General features: G+C 35.1%; 1 protein-coding gene across 7 annotated transcripts in view; it reads right to left on the bottom strand.

The window, feature by feature from the left end:
- The window catches only part of atp11a (ATPase phospholipid transporting 11A), an 84,085-nt gene that overhangs the window by 30,703 nt on the left and 31,055 nt on the right, over positions 1-22,327 (bottom strand). For all 7 annotated transcript variants that reach the window (XR_007185746.1, XM_048196459.1, XM_048196460.1 and 4 more), the window contains exons 2-16: positions 12,862-12,984; positions 11,058-11,147; positions 10,873-10,953; positions 10,671-10,778; positions 9,010-9,138; positions 8,439-8,542; positions 8,159-8,209; positions 6,824-6,888; positions 6,188-6,269; positions 5,557-5,707; positions 4,160-4,357; positions 3,895-4,068; positions 2,305-2,471; positions 2,027-2,098; positions 379-452 (exon numbers count right to left, since the gene is read on the bottom strand). Coding sequence is in view for 6 of the 7 variants with exons in the window: in XM_048196459.1 (XP_048052416.1) it covers positions 379-452; positions 2,027-2,098; positions 2,305-2,471; positions 3,895-4,068; positions 4,160-4,357; positions 5,557-5,707; positions 6,188-6,269; positions 6,824-6,888; positions 8,159-8,209; positions 8,439-8,542; positions 9,010-9,138; positions 10,671-10,778; positions 10,873-10,953; positions 11,058-11,147; positions 12,862-12,984 (1,669 nt within the window). In the remaining variant the exon portion in view is untranslated. The remainder of the gene's footprint in view (positions 1-378; positions 453-2,026; positions 2,099-2,304; positions 2,472-3,894; positions 4,069-4,159; positions 4,358-5,556; positions 5,708-6,187; positions 6,270-6,823; positions 6,889-8,158; positions 8,210-8,438; positions 8,543-9,009; positions 9,139-10,670; positions 10,779-10,872; positions 10,954-11,057; positions 11,148-12,861; positions 12,985-22,327) is intronic.

Below are 22,327 nucleotides of genomic sequence, written 5' to 3'. Positions count from 1 at the left end.
GATTAGCTGCATTCAATTTTGATTTCTTTTTAAATAATTAAATCACACTAACATTAACATGTTAAACTGACATTATATTTCTTATATTAGAAAAAGCCATAAAGGTTTCCTATAGTCTATAAAAATATATAATAATTATAATTAGCTTTATATAAAAAAAACACATAAGTGTAAGGCACGTCCTCATTTAGATTGTACGTGTGTGTGTGTGTGTGTGTGTGCAACTTCTTAACTTTGGGGACAAATTTGGACCCAGAAGTGAGCTAAATCAAATTACCCTTTTGTGAACATTCTGATATGTAAAAAGCGGTATCAAAATAGTAGTAGTATATAAAGTACATTTATGTAATGTGATCATGTGTGTGTGTTTCATCATACCTGAGCTTGATCTTACGATTACACTCATTCTCCTCCTCACTGAATCAAAGTTCAACACCTCCAGCAGCTCAAATCTGTGAATGCATAAACACAAACAGACAACGTAAGAAGTCTTTAGATTTAAAAGAAGAACTATAAACACAGATAAATCAAAGGCATAGGTGGCTCTGACTGGGTCCTTTGGGATACATCTTTATCACAGACAGATTTTATGCGAGTGTGCTCTGTGCTGACCCTTATGTTCTCAGCTGTAGGACAGTGTGTATCTGCACTAATTATGGCTGATCCTTGTCATTCAAGGACACGCACAAACACACAGACACACAAGCTCTCCATCTCACACACTCATAAACACTGGTCCCTTCACAACAGTCCCTGAACAGGAAAACTTCACTGCCTCCCACAACATACTGTATAACGGTGTTATTTTAATAAACACACAAATACATTAATATGACAGCATGCTGAGTAAATACACAGATGATTACAGATTAGGCTGAGCAAACTGTTCCATTGCTGAGGTTTCCTTCTCACACCACATGTGGGAAAAATACATAGTATGACAAGAAAATTAAAGCTGCAGTCACCACAGGGGGTGTTTGCAGCCCTGCTAGTGCTATGAAGCTAAATGCTTGTTTGAAAATTCTATGAAACAAGAATTTAAAATGCCTAAAGGTGTGTAAACACACACACACACACACACACACACACACACACACACACACACACACATACATACATATATATATATATATATATATATATATATATATATATATATATATATATATATATATATTACTATATATATAAAACTATTAAAAACTATTATTTTACTAATTATTAATTTTACTTTTATTAATTTAGTTTTTTAAGTAAAAAGTATTAATTCTCATATTTGAATCTATATTTAAAAATGTATAGATTTGCAGTGATATATAGATTAATTAAAGTAATATAAGTATTAAATAATGTATTTATATAACATATTGTTTATCATATGCAAATCTATATTTAACAATCTTATTTTTTTACTTTTACAGTCTTATACTCATTTTACTATAATTTTAATAAATACTATCACAAACTATTAAAAACTGCTGTTTTACTATTTATTAATTTTGCTTCTCTTATTTTTTTTTTTAAGTAAAAGTGTGCAAATTTAACATATCAATACATGTAATTTTACAGTAAACTATTGCAAAATACTTATACTTAATAATTTTGCATCATTGTTAAAATGTATACATTGTATTCCATGAGCTCATTGTTTCTGCCTTAAATTAATACATTGCTTAAATTAATAGATTGTTAGCTAACTGTGTGATTTGTATATGTACATTTCTGAAATTACATAATTTGGACACAGTCACCTCTGATAACAATTTACTCTAAATTGTAATGTTGACATGCATTTTCTGTAAAGCTGCTTTGAAACGATATGTATTGTGAAAAGCGCTATACAAATAAATGTGAAATGAAATGAAAATGAAATACAGACATGATTTTTTTGATTGTGTAGTAAAGTAGGATTGGGGGTGAGACCACTTTCTCAGACTGACAGACTGGGCTAACTGTCAAAAAGACATCCAAGTGCTGCTAGTTTCCTGTTGTTCATTGCGCTCATGCTGTTGTCCAGATGGCTCACCTCTCCATTTCATCTTCTCTGTTAAGGATCTCCATGTGACTGTCCTTCAGACGGAGATAGGTGAAGCCCAACCTGAGCAGGTGAGAGAAAGAGAAAGTAAGCTTTGTTTGTTATTGTGATGAAGGGGTCGTGTCATAATAAAATCAACTTTTCTTTTGACTGTTTTTGGCACAAAAAAATGAAATATAATTGGTAACACTTTACAATAAGGTGAACAATACAATACAATAAGGTAATGTGAGTGCATGTTTATGAGTGTATGAATGCATGTGTCTTGCCTTTTCATGCCCTCCACCAGTGCAACCTCATCTGGAGAGGAGGAGATGTAGAAGGAGGTGGATTTGCCCTGATGGATTCCTCTCTTAATGCCATCCACCGTCTCCTCTTCCTTCACCTGGACTGTGTGACACAGGCACAACGCACGGAAAAACAGCTCCTCTCGCTCCTGATGAGTGACACACACACACACACACACACACAGAGTCAGAAATGACACCATGCTATGAAAGATTACAAAGAAAATTGCTTAAAATTCCTGATTAATTCAAGAAGACATGTATGCCCTGAAATACTGTGCACAAAACTGCTCAAAATGTGAATTTGCTACAATGAGTTTCTAATTCCTTAAGCAAATAGAGTAATATAACGGTAATATACTGTATTGTAAAAAAGAAGTCTCTTCTGCTCACTAGGGCTACATTTATTTGATCAAAAATACAGTAAAATTGTGAAATATTATTACAATTTAAAAAGAACTGTTTTCTGTTTAAATATATTTTAAAATGTAATTTATTCCTGTGATCAAAGCTACATTTTCAGCATCATTACTCCAGTCTTCAATCATTCTAATATGCTGATTTGGTAAAACAGTTCTTTTAAACTTAAATTATGATAATATTTCACATTTTTACTGTTGTGCTTTTGATCAAATAACCTTGGTGAGCCAAACTTTTGACCATCAGTGTACACACACAGGTTATGTGACACTACCTTTACTTAAATGTGCTCAGTAAAACAGAATCATTCATCAGTTTCCTCACACACCAGAAGAAAGGGAAATAGAGAGACTAAAAAGGGATTAAGTGACAGAGACAGAGATATAAAAGGAGAGAGAGAAACAGAGACAGAGAGACTATTTGTGCCTAACTCGGAACAAAATGCATTCAACATATCCGTGTATCCAGTAAATATTTGGATACATTTGATACAAGCAGGCATTAAAAATCTCAACAACACTGAACTCTGATATTTCACTTTATGCACATGCACACAATATCATCCTTACAGAATCTAATTTGAATGGAACAAACTGAGTTTATCCATTATTCACAAATCACATTCAAAAATACAACTGACAAGAGATCCGAGGTGAAATTCCAGTTAACAAATTCTTTAATAAATGTTTTAGTTAATCTTCTGAATTAATGTGTCACATTGCTCTAATCTCATTTATCAAAGATAAAATTAGAATCCATCCATCACTCCACCCATCCACAGCTAAAATATTCATGCAAAAACTTGCCTTGGTGAAAATATGATTCATCTGTGCAATGGAACATAACACGTTCATTCTCTCATCTTGTCCAAAAGTTATTGTAGCTTGTATTGTATTGTAGCTATGTTTTAAAAAATCACTTTAGAACCAGATGGTTAAAGGTATTTGCAAAAATAGAAAAGTCTGTTTGTTGAAAATGATATTTGGTTTAATATTTTAATGTTTTTTTAGATAGATCTAAAAAATAGATCAGATAGATCAGAAAAATCAAGAGTATTTCATGAGAGGAAAAACATGCATCATCATGCAGTACAAGTTGAATATATGTCCAAATGTTAAACAGAGGTTATGGAAACACAAACAACAAGCTCACCTTTCCATCTACCCCCGGAGAGGAGTCGATCATATCCATTCCTGCAGCTCCAGGTAAGACCTGCCCGTTACAGATGGCATGTGGCACGTAAACGTGCCCGTCCACACAACATTCCCTCAACTCCATGTTATTTTCTGTCAAAGTGCCAGTCTTGTCTGTGAAAACATATTCTACCTGTGATGAAGAAAAAAAGAAAGCGAGAAAGTGAACAAATATTGACCCAGACAGATCAGCAGTTTTGGAGTGGACTGAAATGTTTTCGCACCTGTCCAAGCTCCTCATTAAGATCTGAGGTATTGACGAGCGGTCTCTCTCCGAGCTCCTCGTCAAACATGTCATCATCCCACAGGATGAAGTACGAGCCCAAGAACTTCTGCATTTCCACGGTGACGTACATGGACACAGGAATGATGTAGTTGAACAGAACCATGAAGGCCAGGAAATCTGTGAATGCCCGGATTAACTGAGGAGACAAATGAAGGGAATTAAATAGTTTTGAAAAAAAAGTTTTGTTTTGAGCATTTGTTTTGCTGTGTGTGTGTGTGTGTGTGTGTGTGGATGTAAGCTTGTTTCCACCACTGAATAAAAAATAAAAAGGGTAATTGCGACTTTATATCTCACAATTCAGACTGTTTACATCTCAGAATTGTGATTTATGAAGTCAAAATTGAGTGATATAAAGTCAGAATTGTGTGTTATAAAGTCAGAATTGAGTTATATAAATTCAGAATTGTGTGATATAAAGTCAGAATTGTGTGATATAAAGTCAGAATTGTGTGATATAAAGTCAGAATTGCAAGATACAGTACATACTCACAATTGTGAGTTATAAAGTCGGAAATTGCGAGTTATAAAGTCAGAATTGCGAGTTATAAAGTCAGAATTGCGAGTTATAAAGTAAGAATTGTGTGATATAAAGTCAGAATTGCGAGTTATAAAGTAAGAATTGTGTGATATAAAGTCAGAATTGCAAGATACAGTACATACTCACAATTGCGAGTTATAAAGTCGAAATTGCGAGTTATATTTTTAGTCAGAATTGGACTTTATAACTTGCAATTGTGAGTTTTTATCTCAATTCTGAGAAAAGACTCAGTTTATATCCCTTAATTCTGATTTTATATCTTGCAATTCTGACAGTATGACTCGCATTTGTGAGAAGTCAGAATTGCAAGATGTAAATTTGCAATTGTGAGAAAAAAAGTCTGAATTCTGAGATAAAATGTCGCAATTACATTTTTTATTTTTTATTAAATGGCAGAAAGAAGCTTCCAAGCTTTCAGGTGTGTGTGTGTGTGTGTGTGTGTGTGTGAGTGTGTGTGTGTGTGTGTGTGTGTGTGTGAGTGTGTGTGTGTGTGTGTGTGTTTGTGTGTGTGTGTGTGTGAACACAGCAGAACAAAATATGATATATTTTGTAATTTCTAAATTTTAATTAAAAAAAACATTAATATAATAAAATATTTAATAAAAATATAGTTTTCACACCAACAGAATTAGTCATTCCCTGAAAAGGCTGTTTTTTTTTGTTTGTTTTTTGCAAAAATGTCAACTTTATCTCCATTTTTCTCATTTTTAAATAAAATAAAAAAAGAAACATAAATAATAATAAATGAAACAATAATAAATTATAATAAAAAAAAAACTATAATAATAAGCACGTACTACATGCCGTTGCCTCTCAGTCTCAGTTTTCTGGTTGTACCAGGGCTCATCTCTGTTTGGGTCAGCCTGCCAGACGTATTTCAGGAGCGTATTGATCAGAGCTTTACTGATCAGAATGCAGAGGTACACAATCAGGTAGGCGTTCATAGACCTGCAGGACATACAGTGATGAGACGATCTCAGACCCATAGAGTATATGCATAATCATTTATGGACCTCATGTAAAGACACATATCATACATCAGGGTGACAAAATCTATCTGCAATAACTTTCCGTTAGGGTCTCGTATCCTGTCCGAATGACATTTATAATATTAAATTAAGGTCTAAAAAAAATCCCCAACATTTATTTGATTGAAAAAGTCAATGATATCCAAACTTTGAAAGAAGATCTCTGAAAGTACACCTGCTTATTCAATATAAACAGATTTTATGTATTTTCTTAATGGCTGCATCTATCTGTCTGACAGAACTGTCAACGAGACACATGTGAGAGGAACTTGATACAATTCGTGACATCAAATACAGAGGCTCGCAATTTGCTTTACAAACAGGACACTAAATGCATTACACAGTACATGCTGACAGCGAGATAATGTGATCGAAAGCCTATCATATCATTGTGTCTTACTTTTCAACAGCGGAGCGTTTCTGGGACTTGGACTGGTAGTTGAGGGCCATCTTGGTTTCCATGCCTGTGTAGATGGCCACAGCTAGAGAAACAAGAGAAGACAAAGAGCATTTTTAGATCATAATTCTCTTATGACAATGTCTATGCAGCCTCTTTGATGTTATGATAATATAAAAGCGGTTGTTACATAACTGAGCTCTTTTTGTCTTACCGTACGGTAAGTCATAATGGCTCCTCTGTAACAAAGTTACAACATTTTTAGAGCTTGCCCTGCACTTAGAATCCTCACGTGTATACTGTGACATTCATCTCCCTCTCTCGCCCTTTCTCTCTCTCTCTCTCTCTCTCTCTCTCTCTCTCCAGCAATTAAGAAGTTCTCTCTGATCTCACAAGCCTCAGTGACTCATTTAATTACAGTGGGAACGGCGTGACAAAATGACTCAATCAGCAACTCTCTTCTCTCATTCTTCTGCCCTTACTTTTGCCTTAAAAAAAAAAAAAAAAAAAAAAAGAGTATACACAATATACACCTTGAACGCACTGCATGATATTCAGGATAAAGTGTCTGCCAAATGCATAAATATAAATGATTAAGTGTTTAAATGAGATGTTAATATATAGTGTGGATTTTATTACCATGTATGTATTCAGTGTTTTTCAGAGTGGCTCCCCGCAGCAGCAGGTTCTCAGAACCCAGGGGTCTAAAATAATCAAACAGATAAAAACTAGCATTACAAATATGAAAAAAATTATGCTCACATCTTTTGACAGTGAACACACTGTAGCGCAAATAAAAAAAAAATTTAAATAAAAAATTAAGGTAAGGAAAAGTGATTGAAAATTGTGAAAAGGTGAATAAAATGGTAATTGGAAATGGAAAATTAAAAGAAATGGTGACCAGAAAAAAGCAATGAAAATATACACTTTACCTTATATAATGTATGCACATACTGTAGACATTTAACCTAAAGCATTCATGTCATGTGACCTAATATTAATGAACTAAATGCACTAAATATGAAAATAAATATTTAAATATTTTAATATAATATAATATAATATAATATAATATAATATAATATAATATAATATAATATAATATAATATAATATAATATAATATAATATAATATAATATAATATAATATGTGACCCTGGACCACAAAACCAGTCATAAGTTGCATGGGTTTATTTGTAGCAATAGCCAACAATACATTGTATGGGTCAAAATTATCTATTTTTCTTTTATGCCAAAAATTATTAGGATATTAATTAAAGATCATGTTCCATGAAGATATTTTATACATTTCCTACCATAAATATATAAAAAATGTATTTTTGTGAGTGGATATGCATTGCTAAGGACTTCATTTGGACAACTTTAAAGGCGATTTTCTCAATATTTTGATTTTCAAATTTTCAAATAGTTGTATCTCTGCCAAATATTGTCCTATCCTAACAAACCATAAATCAATGGAAAGATAAAAAAATTGACCCTTATGACTGGTGTTGTGGTCCAGAGTCACATATAATATAATATAATATAATATAATATAATATAATATAATATAATATAATATAATATAATATAATATAATATAATATAATATAATATAATATAATATAATATAATATAATATAATATAATAATACATTACATTATAATATAATAATATATTATTTTGTTATTTTATATATATATATATACACTATTATATAATATTAGGTATTTATTTTTAACACTGTGTATGTTCATATTTATTTACATATTTGTACCAAAATACAAAATTGTTTATTAAAGTTAGAGTGGACTGCAAGGAAATCTGAATGAAATGATGGGAGTATTTCTTTAGTAAGAATCAGAATTAGAAGAGAGAGCTGTTCTATGAAAATGATAAATTGTCCCTCCTGAATTCAATCTTTCACACACTGGCCCTTTAATTAAGAGTCAATTTCCTGAGTATAGATTTACCTCGCGATGGGCTCATCTCGATCCAAATAAATATTGATGCGTCCCACAAATCTACAGCGGGAGAGGAAGAAAAGACAGAAATTAATGTCGAGTCTGGGCTCTGTGTCAATGTGTGTGTGTGTAGTTAAGACACCATGTGAGGATATTTGTGTGGGGTATCTGGAGTGTGTGGCATGCTGTTGTGTCAGTCCAACAGTAGTCCTATGCACAGCGTGTGTTTGTAAGAGAAAGCGAGGGCTTGTTTATGCGTTAACTGTTGATATATGTGCGTATTACTCACTTGTATAGGTCTGGCTGGGGTTGTTCGCATTCTATCGTGGCGTGCAGTGTGTCCACCTCCTCTGCTGTGCTGAATGCCTTTGTGTCCTGAACTGCATAATAGGTCTTTGTGTAGAGAGGAGAGCACGAGAGAAACAGTCGGCATTCCAAGGTCAAAAACTCTCACATATCTCCCATCTAATAGCAACTGGCAGTGTGATGTAGTGCGACCAAAACATTTCAGTCACAGTGTAACATTTCAGTCACAATGTATGAGAACAAAACTTGAACTGAGTCGAGCTGGATGATGACACTACTGTCTTCTGCAGAGCTGCTTTATAGCTGACACGACTTTGTTTCATAATTGATGAATTTTGCAACATCGATAATGAATCAATACTGAACTTGAATTGGCTTTTTTAGAGCAGAACTTGAATTCTGTTATTTTCCAGTTGAAGCTGATATGAAACATTCTGTACTGCATAAAGCGCTATATGAATAATGGTGACTTGACTTGTAAGAGTTTACAGTAAACTCCTAAGCTTTAGGATTAATAACCTTGATGTTTGCCTTTCTATAAAATGACAAATCACCTTATGGCTGGACTCTCCGTCTAAGCTGGCTGTTGTGACGAAACATGTTCCGTCTTCTCTACTGGTGGAGAGCAGAATGAGGTCACATGGAAACGTCTCATCCTCCTTCACCTGGACGATATCACCCACCTGAAGGGTCAAAGAGCAAGAAAGGGTCCAATACAACATTTATATGGGACAGATGATATCTACATACACTTACTTTTGAATAAAGTAAAATATACCGTTACACCCATATCAGCAAATCAACTATAGATAATGAGTTGCATCTTAGGTCATAGTGGAATGAAAAAATTGATATATACATGAATCTACATAAAAGAAAATCCTGATTCTGCTAGTTGTTCCCGCTGGCCTGTCTGCATGTGTTGCGTAACGGATTACAGATGCTGGCCGGATTATCAAAAGCTGTAATGGTAAGTATTTAAGCACATTCTCTCTTTATTGTCACAGCTTCCAGTGTTTTTCAATGTGATTTTATTGCATGAAATCATCCAGAATCAATTCTGAATAGCAAAAATACCATGGAAAACACTGGGATGATCCGAGTGAAAAATTTCGCAATATTAATAAAACCATTTTAAGAAGCAAAATGTTCCTAACATAAAATACTAATTATTTCATATTGAAAGAGAGTGAGAGAGCAGTAGTACCACAATTAAATAACAAAAGATTCCCAGTGCATTGTGGGTAACGTGGGCACACTGTCATCCTGCTTGTTGACATGCCAACATTCTGTTTCCAAACAGCAAGCTGGCTGTGTAAGCAGAATGCTGGTTAGCAGAGCGAAACTTTGTTGATTTATTTCTCTGAGAATAAAATAAAAACGCATTTTCAGACTAGAAGTGTGTCATTTTTTCAGCATTAAAATATTTTCTCTGATGTCAGCTCAATATGCATAGATAGTAAGCCATTTATAAATGGGAACACTGTGGGACTTTCAAAACACTGCTGTTTATTTAAAGGGTTAGTTCACCCAAAAATGAAAATTCTGTCATTAATTACTCCACCTCATGTTGTTCCAAATTAAGATATTTTTGATGAAATCCAAGAGCTCTAGGACTCCTCAAAAGACAGCAATTTAACCACCACTTTCAAGGTTCAGAAAGGTACTAAAGACATCATTAAAACAGTTGACGTGACTGCAGTGGTTCAAACTGAATTTTATGAAGTGACGAGAATACTTTTTGTGTGCAAAAACAAAACAAATATAATGACTTTATTCAACAATATCTTCTCTTCTGTGTCATTCTCCTACATTGTTTTTGTTCAGCGCTTCCAGGTTCAGAAACAGAACGGCGACTCTTTATTGGCAGGATCCTGCATCAGCATCACACGCATGCGTCGTGCTGCTCACGTGTACAGCACGAAGGTCTTACGGGTGTGGAACGACATGAGGGTGAACAATGACAGAATTTTCATTTTTTGGGTGAACTAACCCTTTAAGTGTCTCGACAAGTCCAACACTGGCTCAACCAATGGGATGAGTTTGGGGCAGGTCAATTTGTTTGCTTCACCAATGGAAAAATGAAAAGGACTGTTTGGGAAACCTGTTTGAAAACAGTACTTTTTTTTTTTTTTCAAATCCATGTGGTGGCGCTAGTGACACTTCACCAAACCACATGTGAGTCATGACACATTTTATACTTATGCTTACGCACCCGTAGCTTTTGACTCTGTTTGCGTACGACTTTGCCATGCTGGATGACGTGGACCGGACATTGGTTTATAGCATTGTCCGCTCTGTGCCTGATCCAGTCTTCATAGCCCTGCAGAGAGGAAGTGGGGCGAGAGAGACCAGTGAAGGAGTGACATCATAATTAAGACACCTATTAGAGAGGAAAGTCAGGGGTCTTTTCTCACCTGTTTAATGGCTGTAACAGTGATGACAAAGAAAAGAGGCAGACCGCTGGTCATAGGACTGGTGGGTGTGTCAATGATCAGCTACAGAGAGAGATGGCGAGAGGGGAAATATCACACATCACGCTGTCACAGAAAGGTCAGCTTATGCTAATAGGACAATTTCCATAAGCGACACCATCACACACCTGCACTAGAAAGATGATCAGAAAATAGAAATTGGCGATTCTTCTGAACTGCTCAAAGAGATTCTTCGGGATAAAATTCCAGAAAGTATACTGTGGAGAGAAAGAGAGATGTTTGAAAACAATACAACTGAAGAAAAGCCAGGAACTCACTATGCCTTAAAAATTGTCCAATGAGGTGAGTGGACCAAAAACTCCAATTAAAAAAACACTTCAAAAAAGCCTGCGCACTCTAACAATGAAGGGGAACCACCAATAGTAAGATAAAACCAAAACTAAAAACACAAAACAAAAGGAAATAAAACAAAACACACACAAAAAAACAAACCAAACAAAATGAAAGGAAACAAAACAAAACACAAACACAAACACTGCAAGTATTTTTATAAAATGACCACTAAATTGTATATACTGCGAATTTTGTTTAAATCAGTATCAAAGCAGCATAAGAAAACTTTTATTTTTACCTGTAATTTTTTAAGTTTATGCTTAAAGGTGCCCTAGATTCAAAAATTGAATTTACCTCGGCATAGTTAAATAACAAGAGTTCATTACATAGAAATGACATACAGTGAGTCTCAAACACCATTGTTTCCTCCTTCTTATATAAATCTTATTTGTTTAAAAGACCTCCGAAGAACAGGCGAATCTCAACATAACACCGACTGTTACGTAACAGTCGTGATCATTAATATGTACGCCCCCAATATTTGCATATGCCAGCCCATGTTCCCAACATTATGAAAGGCATTAGACAAGGGCAGCCAGTATTAACGTCTGGATGTGCACAGCTGAATCATCAGACTAGGTAAGCAATCAAGGACAATTGCGAAAAATGGCAGATGGAGCAATAATAACTGACATGATCCATGATAACATGATATTTTTAGTGATATTTGTAAATTGTCTTTCTAAATGTTTCGTTAGCATGTTGCTAATGTACTGTTAAATGTGGTTAAAGTTACCATCGTTTCTTACTGTATTCATAGAGACAAGAGCCGTCGCTATTTTCATTTTTAAACACTTGCAGTCTGTATAATGCATAAACACAACTTCATTCTTTATAAATCTCTCCAACAGTGTAGCATTAGCCGTTATCCACGGAGCACAGCCTCAAACTCATTCAGAATCAATGTAAACATCAAAATAAACACTGTACTTACGCGATTAGACATGCTGCATGACGAACACTTTGTAAAGATCCATTTTGAGGGTTATATTAGCTGCGTGAACTTTTTTTATGTTGTTTAAGGCAAGCGCGAGCTCTTGGGGCGTGGAGCACCAGATTTAAAGGGCCACACACCCTGAATCGGCTCATTTCTAATTATGCCCCAAAATAGGCAGTTAAAAAAATGAATAAAAAAAAAAATCTATGGGGTATTTTGAGCTGAAACTTCACAGACACATTCAGGGGACACCTTAGACTTATATTACATCTTTTAAAAAAAAAAGTTCTAGGGCACCTTTAAAACAAGCAAAAACGGGCCAATGTAAGAAAAATAAACTTAATTTAATATATATTTTCTAATGCAATCATTATCCTTTATATTATTACAATTATTTAGATGCAATTATTATCTTTTTTATATACCTTTTATATATATATATATATATATATATATATATATATATATATAAGAAAATGTGTTTTTCTTCAGCCGGTCATGATGATACAAGACCACCTGATATGTCCTGAACATCCTTTCAGTGTTTATTTTGTGATAATGACCGGATGACTGTACAGTACATCTTCCCTAACGTATTGTTTTTGGCTCAGATAGCTGTTTGGCCATGGAGCACATCTAACCTTTGAGGAGACGATTCTGTTGTCAGGAAATCTCTGTGGAATGTACGCTTCTGTTCCTGGTGGAGGCTCTTTTTGTCCAATATAAACCGTCCTGCTGTCCACCCAGCTCTCCTCTCCTGTACACTGAAACAAAGAGACAGAGAGAGTGGACTATTTATTTATTCATTCATATATGCATCATCCATTCATGTGACTGCTTCCTGTTGGAGTCAGTATTGACACAGTCGGCCGGCCTGACTTGAGTTCACAGGTCAGACCCACGCACCGGAGAAAACAGGTGCATGAAATGAGGAACCGGCTTTGAGCTACAACTATAGAGTTTGCTCTGATGAGAAAGAGAACAGATACAGAACTTATGGTTCCTGTCATGCTTGATTTGACTCTCAAAGGCAGAGCGAACATAGTTTCATAACAAAGAGCGAAAGACCGAGAGAGCAAGTGGGGAGAGTAACAGACAGGAGAAAGAACTATATAATACTAGATTTCCTATAGAAAATGATGCCTAGGCAAAACTCGGCCTGAAGACGCTATGGTGGTTGCTAAGGTATTCTGAGTGGTTTTAAGTGCAAAGCTATGCATTTGCTAAGGTGTTCTGGTGGTCGCTAGGTGGTGGTCTCTATGATATTCTGGTCTGAGTCCCTACTTCAGTGTAATCACCCGTTTTATCACACACTAGGCAAAAATTGCAAGCCTGATTGCAAACTGCATGATTTTAGATTCATGTTGTTCCAAACCAGGGTTATTATGGTTAACTAAAACTATTATTTTGGCTAACTGATATAAAGATGAACTAAAATAAAATAAATTATAAAAATTAGGTGAAAAACTAAACATAAATAGACTTCGCAAATAACTGAAATAAGTTTATATTGGAGCACTAAAATTAGTAACTGGAAAAAAATAAACTAAAACGGAACCAATACTAGAAATGAAAATAAATAAATAAATAAATAAAAATTATAATCTACGCACATAACAAAATTACTAAAAAATAAACTAATAATAATAATAATAATAAAAAAAACCTCTAGCAGGGTTTTCACAACAAAAACTGTCGAATTGCTATTTAAAACTGGTCCAATCGGGGGGTCCCCTGGTAAAAAAAAATCGCATTCTGGGGGGTAAAATCTGCATTTTTGGCAGGGTTCCCTGGTAAAATTCGCATTCCAGTGGCTAAATATCATGTTATTTGGGCTCGCTTCAACCTGCGGACATGAAAAAAAAAAAAAAAAAAAAAGAAACCTGTATGATATAAATACATATATATATATTTTTTTTTTTTTTTCAAAATATCTTTTGTGTTTCAGTGAAACAGGTCTAGAACGACATGAGGCTGATAACAGAATGTTAATTTTTCTGTGAATTTTACTGTTAGGGGTTAATATATGAGAAACAGCAAGAAAAGATGCCAACTGCTACTGTCTTCAACATTCATTTCTTATACAACATTAACTAAAAGCAAAAAGCAGAAAACTATGTGGTAATAAAACCAACAGCGTGAAATATTCATCCTAGCAGGTCTGCACACATCTTAATTTCTTTTTCATTTTTCATTAACTATACTTCACTCAACATGTGCTATTCTGAAAGCATCTGCTCTTGCTACTGTTGCTGACTTCATATTGCTTTAATAGGTTTGGATTATGCAAGGAAATGTGATCTTGGATCAGGGCGAAGGGAGTCACCCAACACCGTGTGTCTTTACATTCCAGCACTATACAACCTGGCTGCAACCGCAGCGAGTGTCAATGACCGTGATGGTATTGGCTGCCGCACAGCTCCGCCTTTGCCTCTCTGTCAGGGCGGGATTAAACCAGGCAGAGCCTCTTAAGCTCTTACGTAAGATGAGAAATATGAGCCATTACCACTTCAAACACTGCCTGTATCCAGCACTGCATGCAACAGGACATGCATGCAGAAATCTGTCATATTAAGGCCATTGAGAACATGTCAGTTGTCCTTGTGTTTGGCTTTGGCAGGGATTTAAACACATCTGAGGTCAACTGTTGACAACATCAATTAAATAAATTAAATCCTAAACCACTCAGACTGACGTCATGAACCAAAGCAATGTCAAATTCCTCGCATCACCTTGTTCATCATGGAAAATCCTAAGAGACCCACAGGAAGTCAGTCTGAAGTTACTCTTTGTGACTCATGCATCTCTATGCCTCTGTGTATTTGTGTGTGTGTGAATGTGTATGTCTGGTTGATTTTGACCTTGCAGAGTGAGCTCAGACACCATGCACTACACAAATTACTCAAAATGTCTTTTAGCTCCCCTAAAATGAAAACACACACTCAAAGAAAACAACTTCAAGGATAAATCTCATACAATACTTTCACAATAAAAATCAGAAGAAAACAATATAGCATGCTTAAACAAAATGAACCCTATTTTAGCAATTATTACAGACATTTTCATGACAATTAAGATAATTTTTCCAATTATTATTATAGTAATGCATATATAATAATTCTCATTACTGTATTGTGAAATATTATTATTGATATATATATATTTAATATTAATATTTTAACACCATATACAGTCCCCTCCAAAAGTATTGGAACAGTGAGGACTATTCCTTTATTTTTTCTGTAGACTGAAAACATTTGGGTTTGACATCAAACAATTTATATGAGACAAAAGATCAACATTTCAGCTTTTATTTCCAGGTATTTACATCTGGATCTGATACACAACTTAGAAGATATAACCTTTTGTTTGAACCCACCCATTTCTCATGTGACCAAAAGTATTGGAACATGTGACTGACAGGTGTGTTTTGTTGCCCTGGTGTGTCCTATTACATTGATTATTCAAACAATAAATAGCACTAAATGTCTGCACTCAGTTTCAGATTTGGGTTTTGCCTGTGCAGACTGCATTTATAGTTAGACGTGTAACCAACATGAAAACCAGAGAGCTGTCTATGGGTGAAAAACAAGTAATTGTGAAGCTGAGAGAAGATGGAAAATCAATCAGAGCCATTGCACAAACATTGACCATAGCAAGTACAACCATTTGGAATGTCCTGAAGAAGAAAGAAACCACTGGTGTACTAAGTAACAGACCTCGAATGGGTAGACCAAGAAAAACATCAGCTGTTGACGACAGAAACATTGTGAGAGCTGTAAAGAAAGACCCTAAAACAACTGTTAGTGACATCAGCAACAACCTCAAGAGGGCAGGAGTGAAGGTATCACAGTCTACTGTCCGCAGAAGACTTCATGAACAAAAGTACAGAGGCTACACCAGAAGATGCAAACCTCTCATTAGCAAGAAGAATAAGAAGGCCAGGCTTTGCCAAAAACTACAGAGACAAGCCTCAAACATTCTGGGGCAAAGTTTTATGGACTGATGAGACAAAGATTAACCTCTACCAAAGTGATGGAAAGGCTAAAGTTTGGAGAGAAAAAAAGGATCTGCTCATGACCCCAAACATACAAGCTCATCTGTGAAACACGGTGGAGGTAATGTCATGGCTTGGGCTTGCATGGCTTCTTCTGGGACGGGCTCATTGATCTTCATTGATGATGTAACACATGATGGCAGCAGCAAAATGAACTCTGAAGTGTACAGAAACATTTTGTCTGCCAATTTACAGAAAAATGCAACCAAACTGATTGGGAGATCCTTCATCATGCAGCAAGATAATGACCCAAAACACAGTGCCAAAGCAACAAAGGAGTTCATCAGGGGCAAAAAGTGGAAGGTTTTAGACTGGCCAAGTCAATCTCCAGACTTAAACCCTATAGAGCATGCATTTTACCTGCTAAAAAAGAGACTGAAGGGAGTAACCCCCCAAAACAAACAACAACTGAAAGAGGCTGCAGTGGAAGCCTGGAAAAGCATTACAAAAGAAGAATGCAAAAGTTTGGTGATGTCAATGGGTCATAGGCTTGATGCAGTTATTGCAAGCAAAGGATTTTCAACTAAATATTAAGTCTTATTCACTTTAATCTATTTTAAGTTAATCTGTTCCAATACTTTTGGTCACATGAGAAATGGGTGGGTTCAAACAAAAGGTTATATCTTCTAAGTTGTGTATCAGATCCAGATGTAAATACCTGGAAATAAAAGCTGAAATGTTGATCTTTTGTCTCATATAAATTGTTTGATGTCAAACCCAAATGTTTTCAGTCTACAGAAAAAATAAAGGAATAGTCCTCACTGTTCCAATACTTTTGGAGGGGACTGTACATAATGAAAATCTAGTTCTAATGCTGCTGCTGCTGCAGATCAAGTATGGACTTGTTACTGCTAATAAATACACAGACATGCTGCTGTGAGCATGTAAGATATGCAGCTGCTGCACAAATAAACATAAAGAAATCCCACAGCAGATCTAGGCAGGTGGAGCTGGGGGAGGTGGAGGGTTTCAGAGGACTCTGGATTAGCCTACAGCAAACAATGAACCAGACTATTTAAATGTTAAGCAAGCAATATCATTGGCTGAAGGATCAACAGAAGCCAATCGGCTTGGGCCATGCGGTAATGGTGTGATTGCTTGCAAACTGCATGTAAAGAACCTATCAGCCTGTGCCCTCTAGAGTTTCATGACAGAACTAAATATATATATAAAATTATTATTATTTTAAAAATAACATCTTAATAAAAAACAATTAGAACTAGATTTTCATTACTCACTGCCACTGGGATAATAGGACTTACAAAAATCCAGATTAGTAATGTGAAAACATGCTGAATTGACATTATAATAACGTCACAACACACACACACTTCCACAAAAACTTAAAGGGTTAGTTCACTCAAAAATCAAAATTCTGTCATTAATTACTCACCCTCATGTCTTAATTTGCTTTAGAAAACAAATTAAGCTATTTTTAATTAAATCTGAGAGCTTTCTGTCCCTCCACGACAGCTACGCAACTAAAACTTTGATGCTTCAAAAAGTTCATAAAGAGATCGTAAAACTAATCCATATAAATTGAGAGGTTCAGTCCAAAATTTCTGAAGAGATTAGATCAATTTATATGATGAACAGATTTAATTTAGGCTTTTATTCACATATAAACATTAATCAGCAAACATAAACCGAACCTGCAAGAACAAAACTCTTCTGGAAGCTCAAACGTGCTGTGTAATATGAGAATGAACCTCATTGGTTCTCGCGCACCAAGCGAACATGCTTGAGCTTCCGTTGTGTGAGTTGATGAATGTTTATATTTGAATAAAAGCCTAAATGAAACCTGCTCAACGTATAAAGCGACCGAGTCTCTTCAGAAAATTTTGGATTAAACCACTCAATTCATATGAACATTTTGAAGCGTCAAAGTTTCCGATGCGTAGCTGCGATTTCATTAAAAAGATCTTTATTTCTTTATTTGTGTTCTGAAGATGAACGAAACCAGGGATGGGCATGATTAATCAACGATCGATAATTGATCATTAAGAATTTCGTCGATCACGTTAATTTGTTATCGATTAATGCATTTTTTTTTTATCTAATGCAGGTTGCGTTGCGTAGTGTGAGTCTTGAAGCAATTAAATGAATTTCACTGTGTGGCAGCAATTAAACATTTTACCACCAGGGTGCAATATTTGACACCATACTCGGTTATCTGTGATCTTCCGTTTTGATTCTGAGGGAGACTCCCCCACCCCTGAATTGCACACCTACAGACTGGTAAGTGAACGGAATAAGGTTCCCCGGGCTGGCCAAGTTAGCGCGCAGGTACCTGTGCATCCCGGCAACGTCAGTCCCCTCAGAGCGGGTGTTTTCCGCGGCTGGACTGACGGTGACCCGGTTGCGGTCACGTCTGACCCCAGATCATGTCAACATGCTTATATTTCTCAACAAAAATCAGTAGACTGGTGCAAAAGTTGTATGCGAGTTAGTTATTTTTCACGAGGCTTTAAGTAGCCTAATTTGTTAAGTTAGCCTAATTGTTAGGAAGGCTAATATCTGGCTCTTTCTTCTGGCTTGGATAGTTTTGAGTTACATTTTGACAAAACCTGTCAGATCTAAGTATTATTATGTTTTTTAAGTTACTGTTTAACATGATTCTTTTTTATTATTATTATTTTGCAACAAATGAGGTCTCTGTTTAGGAACGCCCGCTCGCAGCTGCAGGTTCCGCTGCTTTAGAGCACCGCATATGCACGCGCATATATGTTCGGTTTGCCTAACTGAACATAGTTTAACTGTCTGCCACAAGTTGATCTTGTAATAAAGGTCTCAACGAGGAAAAACACGCTGTGTTTTTGTATTCACTGCATTTTTGAATTATAAAAGTTAAATAATTAATTTTATTATAAAAATATTAATGATTAATCGATAGTCGATCATTAATTCTCCCGACGATCGACTAAGAAAATTTTATCGAATGCCCATCCCTAAACGAAAGACTTACAGATGTGGAACCACATGAGGGTGAGTAATTAATGACAGAATTTTCAATTTTGGGTGAACTATCCCTTTAAATAACTCCATAAAAAAGGCTATATTTTCTTTTGATGGACTTTTTTTTTTTATCAAATAATGTATTCATATTTTAATTCATTCTTTTTATGAGATTCCCCCTCAAATATAAAGCTGCTTCACAGAATGTGCTAGAAAACGATTAAAATGAGTCATAATTCCAGTAATGAGACTCATTCAATGCGGCCAGAGATAAAATTCAAATACAGTAGAAACAGAGTGAAATCACATAAAGAAGTCTTCTGATTTCCTCTCACTCTCTCTGTCTTTGTGTTGGAGAGGTGGCTTTAAGCAGACGGCACCGAGCATCTGGTCAAAGGCTCAGTGAACCCTGAGCCCCCATAATCACACCTAATCCACTGCCCTAAAACACACTCACACCCACAACAGCCAGATCAACACTCACACAACAAATGAGTCTGTTCTGTGTTCTTCTAGTCACCTGATGGATCTGGAATGACCCAAATAAACCAGACATCCTCAGCAGATAGCTAACAAACAGTTTAATTATGGATGAATCATGGTATATGAACTGTTAAAGTAACAGCTTCTCTTTATTTAGTCTTTATTTACTCGCCCACATTTTGTTCTAAACTCATGTGCTGGTATTTCTTTCTCCCCAATGAAATTTTATGCTCCTCTTACACAGAAAAAAAACTCGCATGGCAAGTTCAGAATGAAATGAAGGTGAGTAAATGATGAGAAATTTTATTGTGGGATGAACTACAATTCAGTCGAACTAAGACTGATTGTTCTGAATAATAAAATAAGCTCCCATGTAAACTAACCAAGTACACAACCTCATAACCGAAAAGCAAACAATCACACAGGAATGAGAGGTGGCAGTAGACTGTTCCCTAGTCAAAGGGATTATCTCATGGCCGACTCGTGCCTGAGCTCCCGAGGAATAGCTCAAGTTACCCTACCACACACACACACACACAAACACAGCATCGCCAACTCTCTGAGTAAACAACGGGTGAAAATTCCTCCAGCCGACGCTGATCCGTGCTGATCCAGGAACAGCTATCCCTGCCTATGAAAACAAATATATATTTTGATGACATACTTCAGGATATGAGTGGAAATAACTGATCCTAGATCGGCACTTTCCGCGTCACCACAGGTCATACACACTGAAACATAATGCTCTCCATGACGACATTTTCCAGTAATGACCTTACAAGCTAATGACAGTTTGATATTTTGCTATCAAACCAAAAACAGCAGGCAGTTTGAGGATATAAAAGGCACATCCAAATCAGGCAACATAGATGCAGTCCTGTGTATGCTGTTCAGTGTTTGGTGTTGAAAGTAAATTATATCATAAAGTGCATTCATTTTTTCAATTTCTTCCAATCAGAAATCAGTTGTTAAATCAGTTGCTCTCATAAAATAATCATAGATCATTAGATGTGATGTTATGGATCATTGGGAGTTAACATTGTACTTAGGAGACAACTTTATACAAAAACACCAGGTAATTATTGCAAAAAAGAAACAAAAACATTTATTTTAATAATATTATATTTATTTAAACAATAATTATTATTATTAACAATATTATATTATATTAATAGAATTATTAAAAGAAAAAAATAAATGATATATTATTCTAATAAAAAAATCTATTGTTTTTATTATTATTTAAATTCCAAAGTATTATACTTCCTGTCATTTATGCTGAAAAAAAAATAAAAAAATATATTGTTTTTATATTATTTGTATTACTTGGCATATATGAACAAAAGAATGTCAGAGTGAGTTAATTAGTACAAACAAATTCAGGTAAAAATGTAATTACTGTTATGGATAATAAATAAAGATTATTTTATTAATAATGATATACATTGTTTCATTATTTAAATAATAAAAAAAAATATTTATATTATTTAGCATATAGAAACAAAAATATGCCAGGGTGAGTTACAGTACAAGCAGATCCAGGTAAGAGTGTTTCTGTGAGTTTGTCAGTATGTGTGAGAAAAAGGGCAGAAGATTGGGTTTTTCTGGAAAATGTGAACTACAACCACTGCTTAACACACACTTTTAAAGGGCTTCAGGGCATCACTGAAATTGCATGGGGTAAAAATAGGTCTGCTGCATGATTCCTGTAACTTAATGCAGTACTGCCTGACAGACTGTCGTATGTGAAACATGATATAAACAATTAAATAGACGACAGGAACTCATTTCAGACTGAAACACTGATGGTTCTCAAAAACTGACTTAGGAAATTATTATTGTGGCAAAATGTATCTGTAAACAACTTGAGTGGTCATAATTGAATAGAGTCATATACAGTAATAACTCAAGCTGTCATCAGCTTCTAGGTCAACATCTAATGACTCTCGTTTAAGAATGGGATAGTTGGGTCACATGCTTGAGAGGATGAGGTGGAGATGATGAGAGATGTGGAGATAAGATGGAAATGCAGAAACAGTGAAGAGTGCAACAAGAGCGTGTACAAGTTTGCTATACATACAGGGGGGAAATTTCAAATTTGTCATCACAATATATAAAATATATATATATACATAAAATATATATATATACTGACTTAGGATATATATATATATATATATATATATATATATATATATATATATATATATATATATATATATATATATATAATATAAAAAATACTGCTGCTGTACAATATAGCGTACATGAATTACCCGTAGCAGATCTATACAGGTGGAGCTGGGGAAGGTGGAGGGTTTCTGAAAGCGTGCTGCGCTGCTAAGGCAAATGCTACTCATGTATTTGAAGACTGAGCATGCAAGCTCATTGGCTACTAATACAGCAGGAACCAATCATCTTTGTCCTATAGATAATGATGTGATTATGAGCAGTTGAGTTAAGGACCTATTAGCCTGCCCATTTAGAGTGTCATGACAGAACTTTGTATTTTTCTTTCATTGGATTGCTTTTGTGTAGTTATTTTGGTGGTCGAAAAAATATCAGTTTGATTTGCATTTTTGACCTGTTTTTTGAAGTCAATTTGATATTTT

The sequence above is a fragment of the Megalobrama amblycephala genome, linkage group LG7 (assembly GCF_018812025.1).
Source record: "Megalobrama amblycephala isolate DHTTF-2021 linkage group LG7, ASM1881202v1, whole genome shotgun sequence".
In the NCBI taxonomy this organism is placed as follows: domain Eukaryota; kingdom Metazoa; phylum Chordata; class Actinopteri; order Cypriniformes; family Xenocyprididae; genus Megalobrama; species Megalobrama amblycephala.
This window is presented reverse-complemented; position numbering and strand designations above follow the sequence as displayed.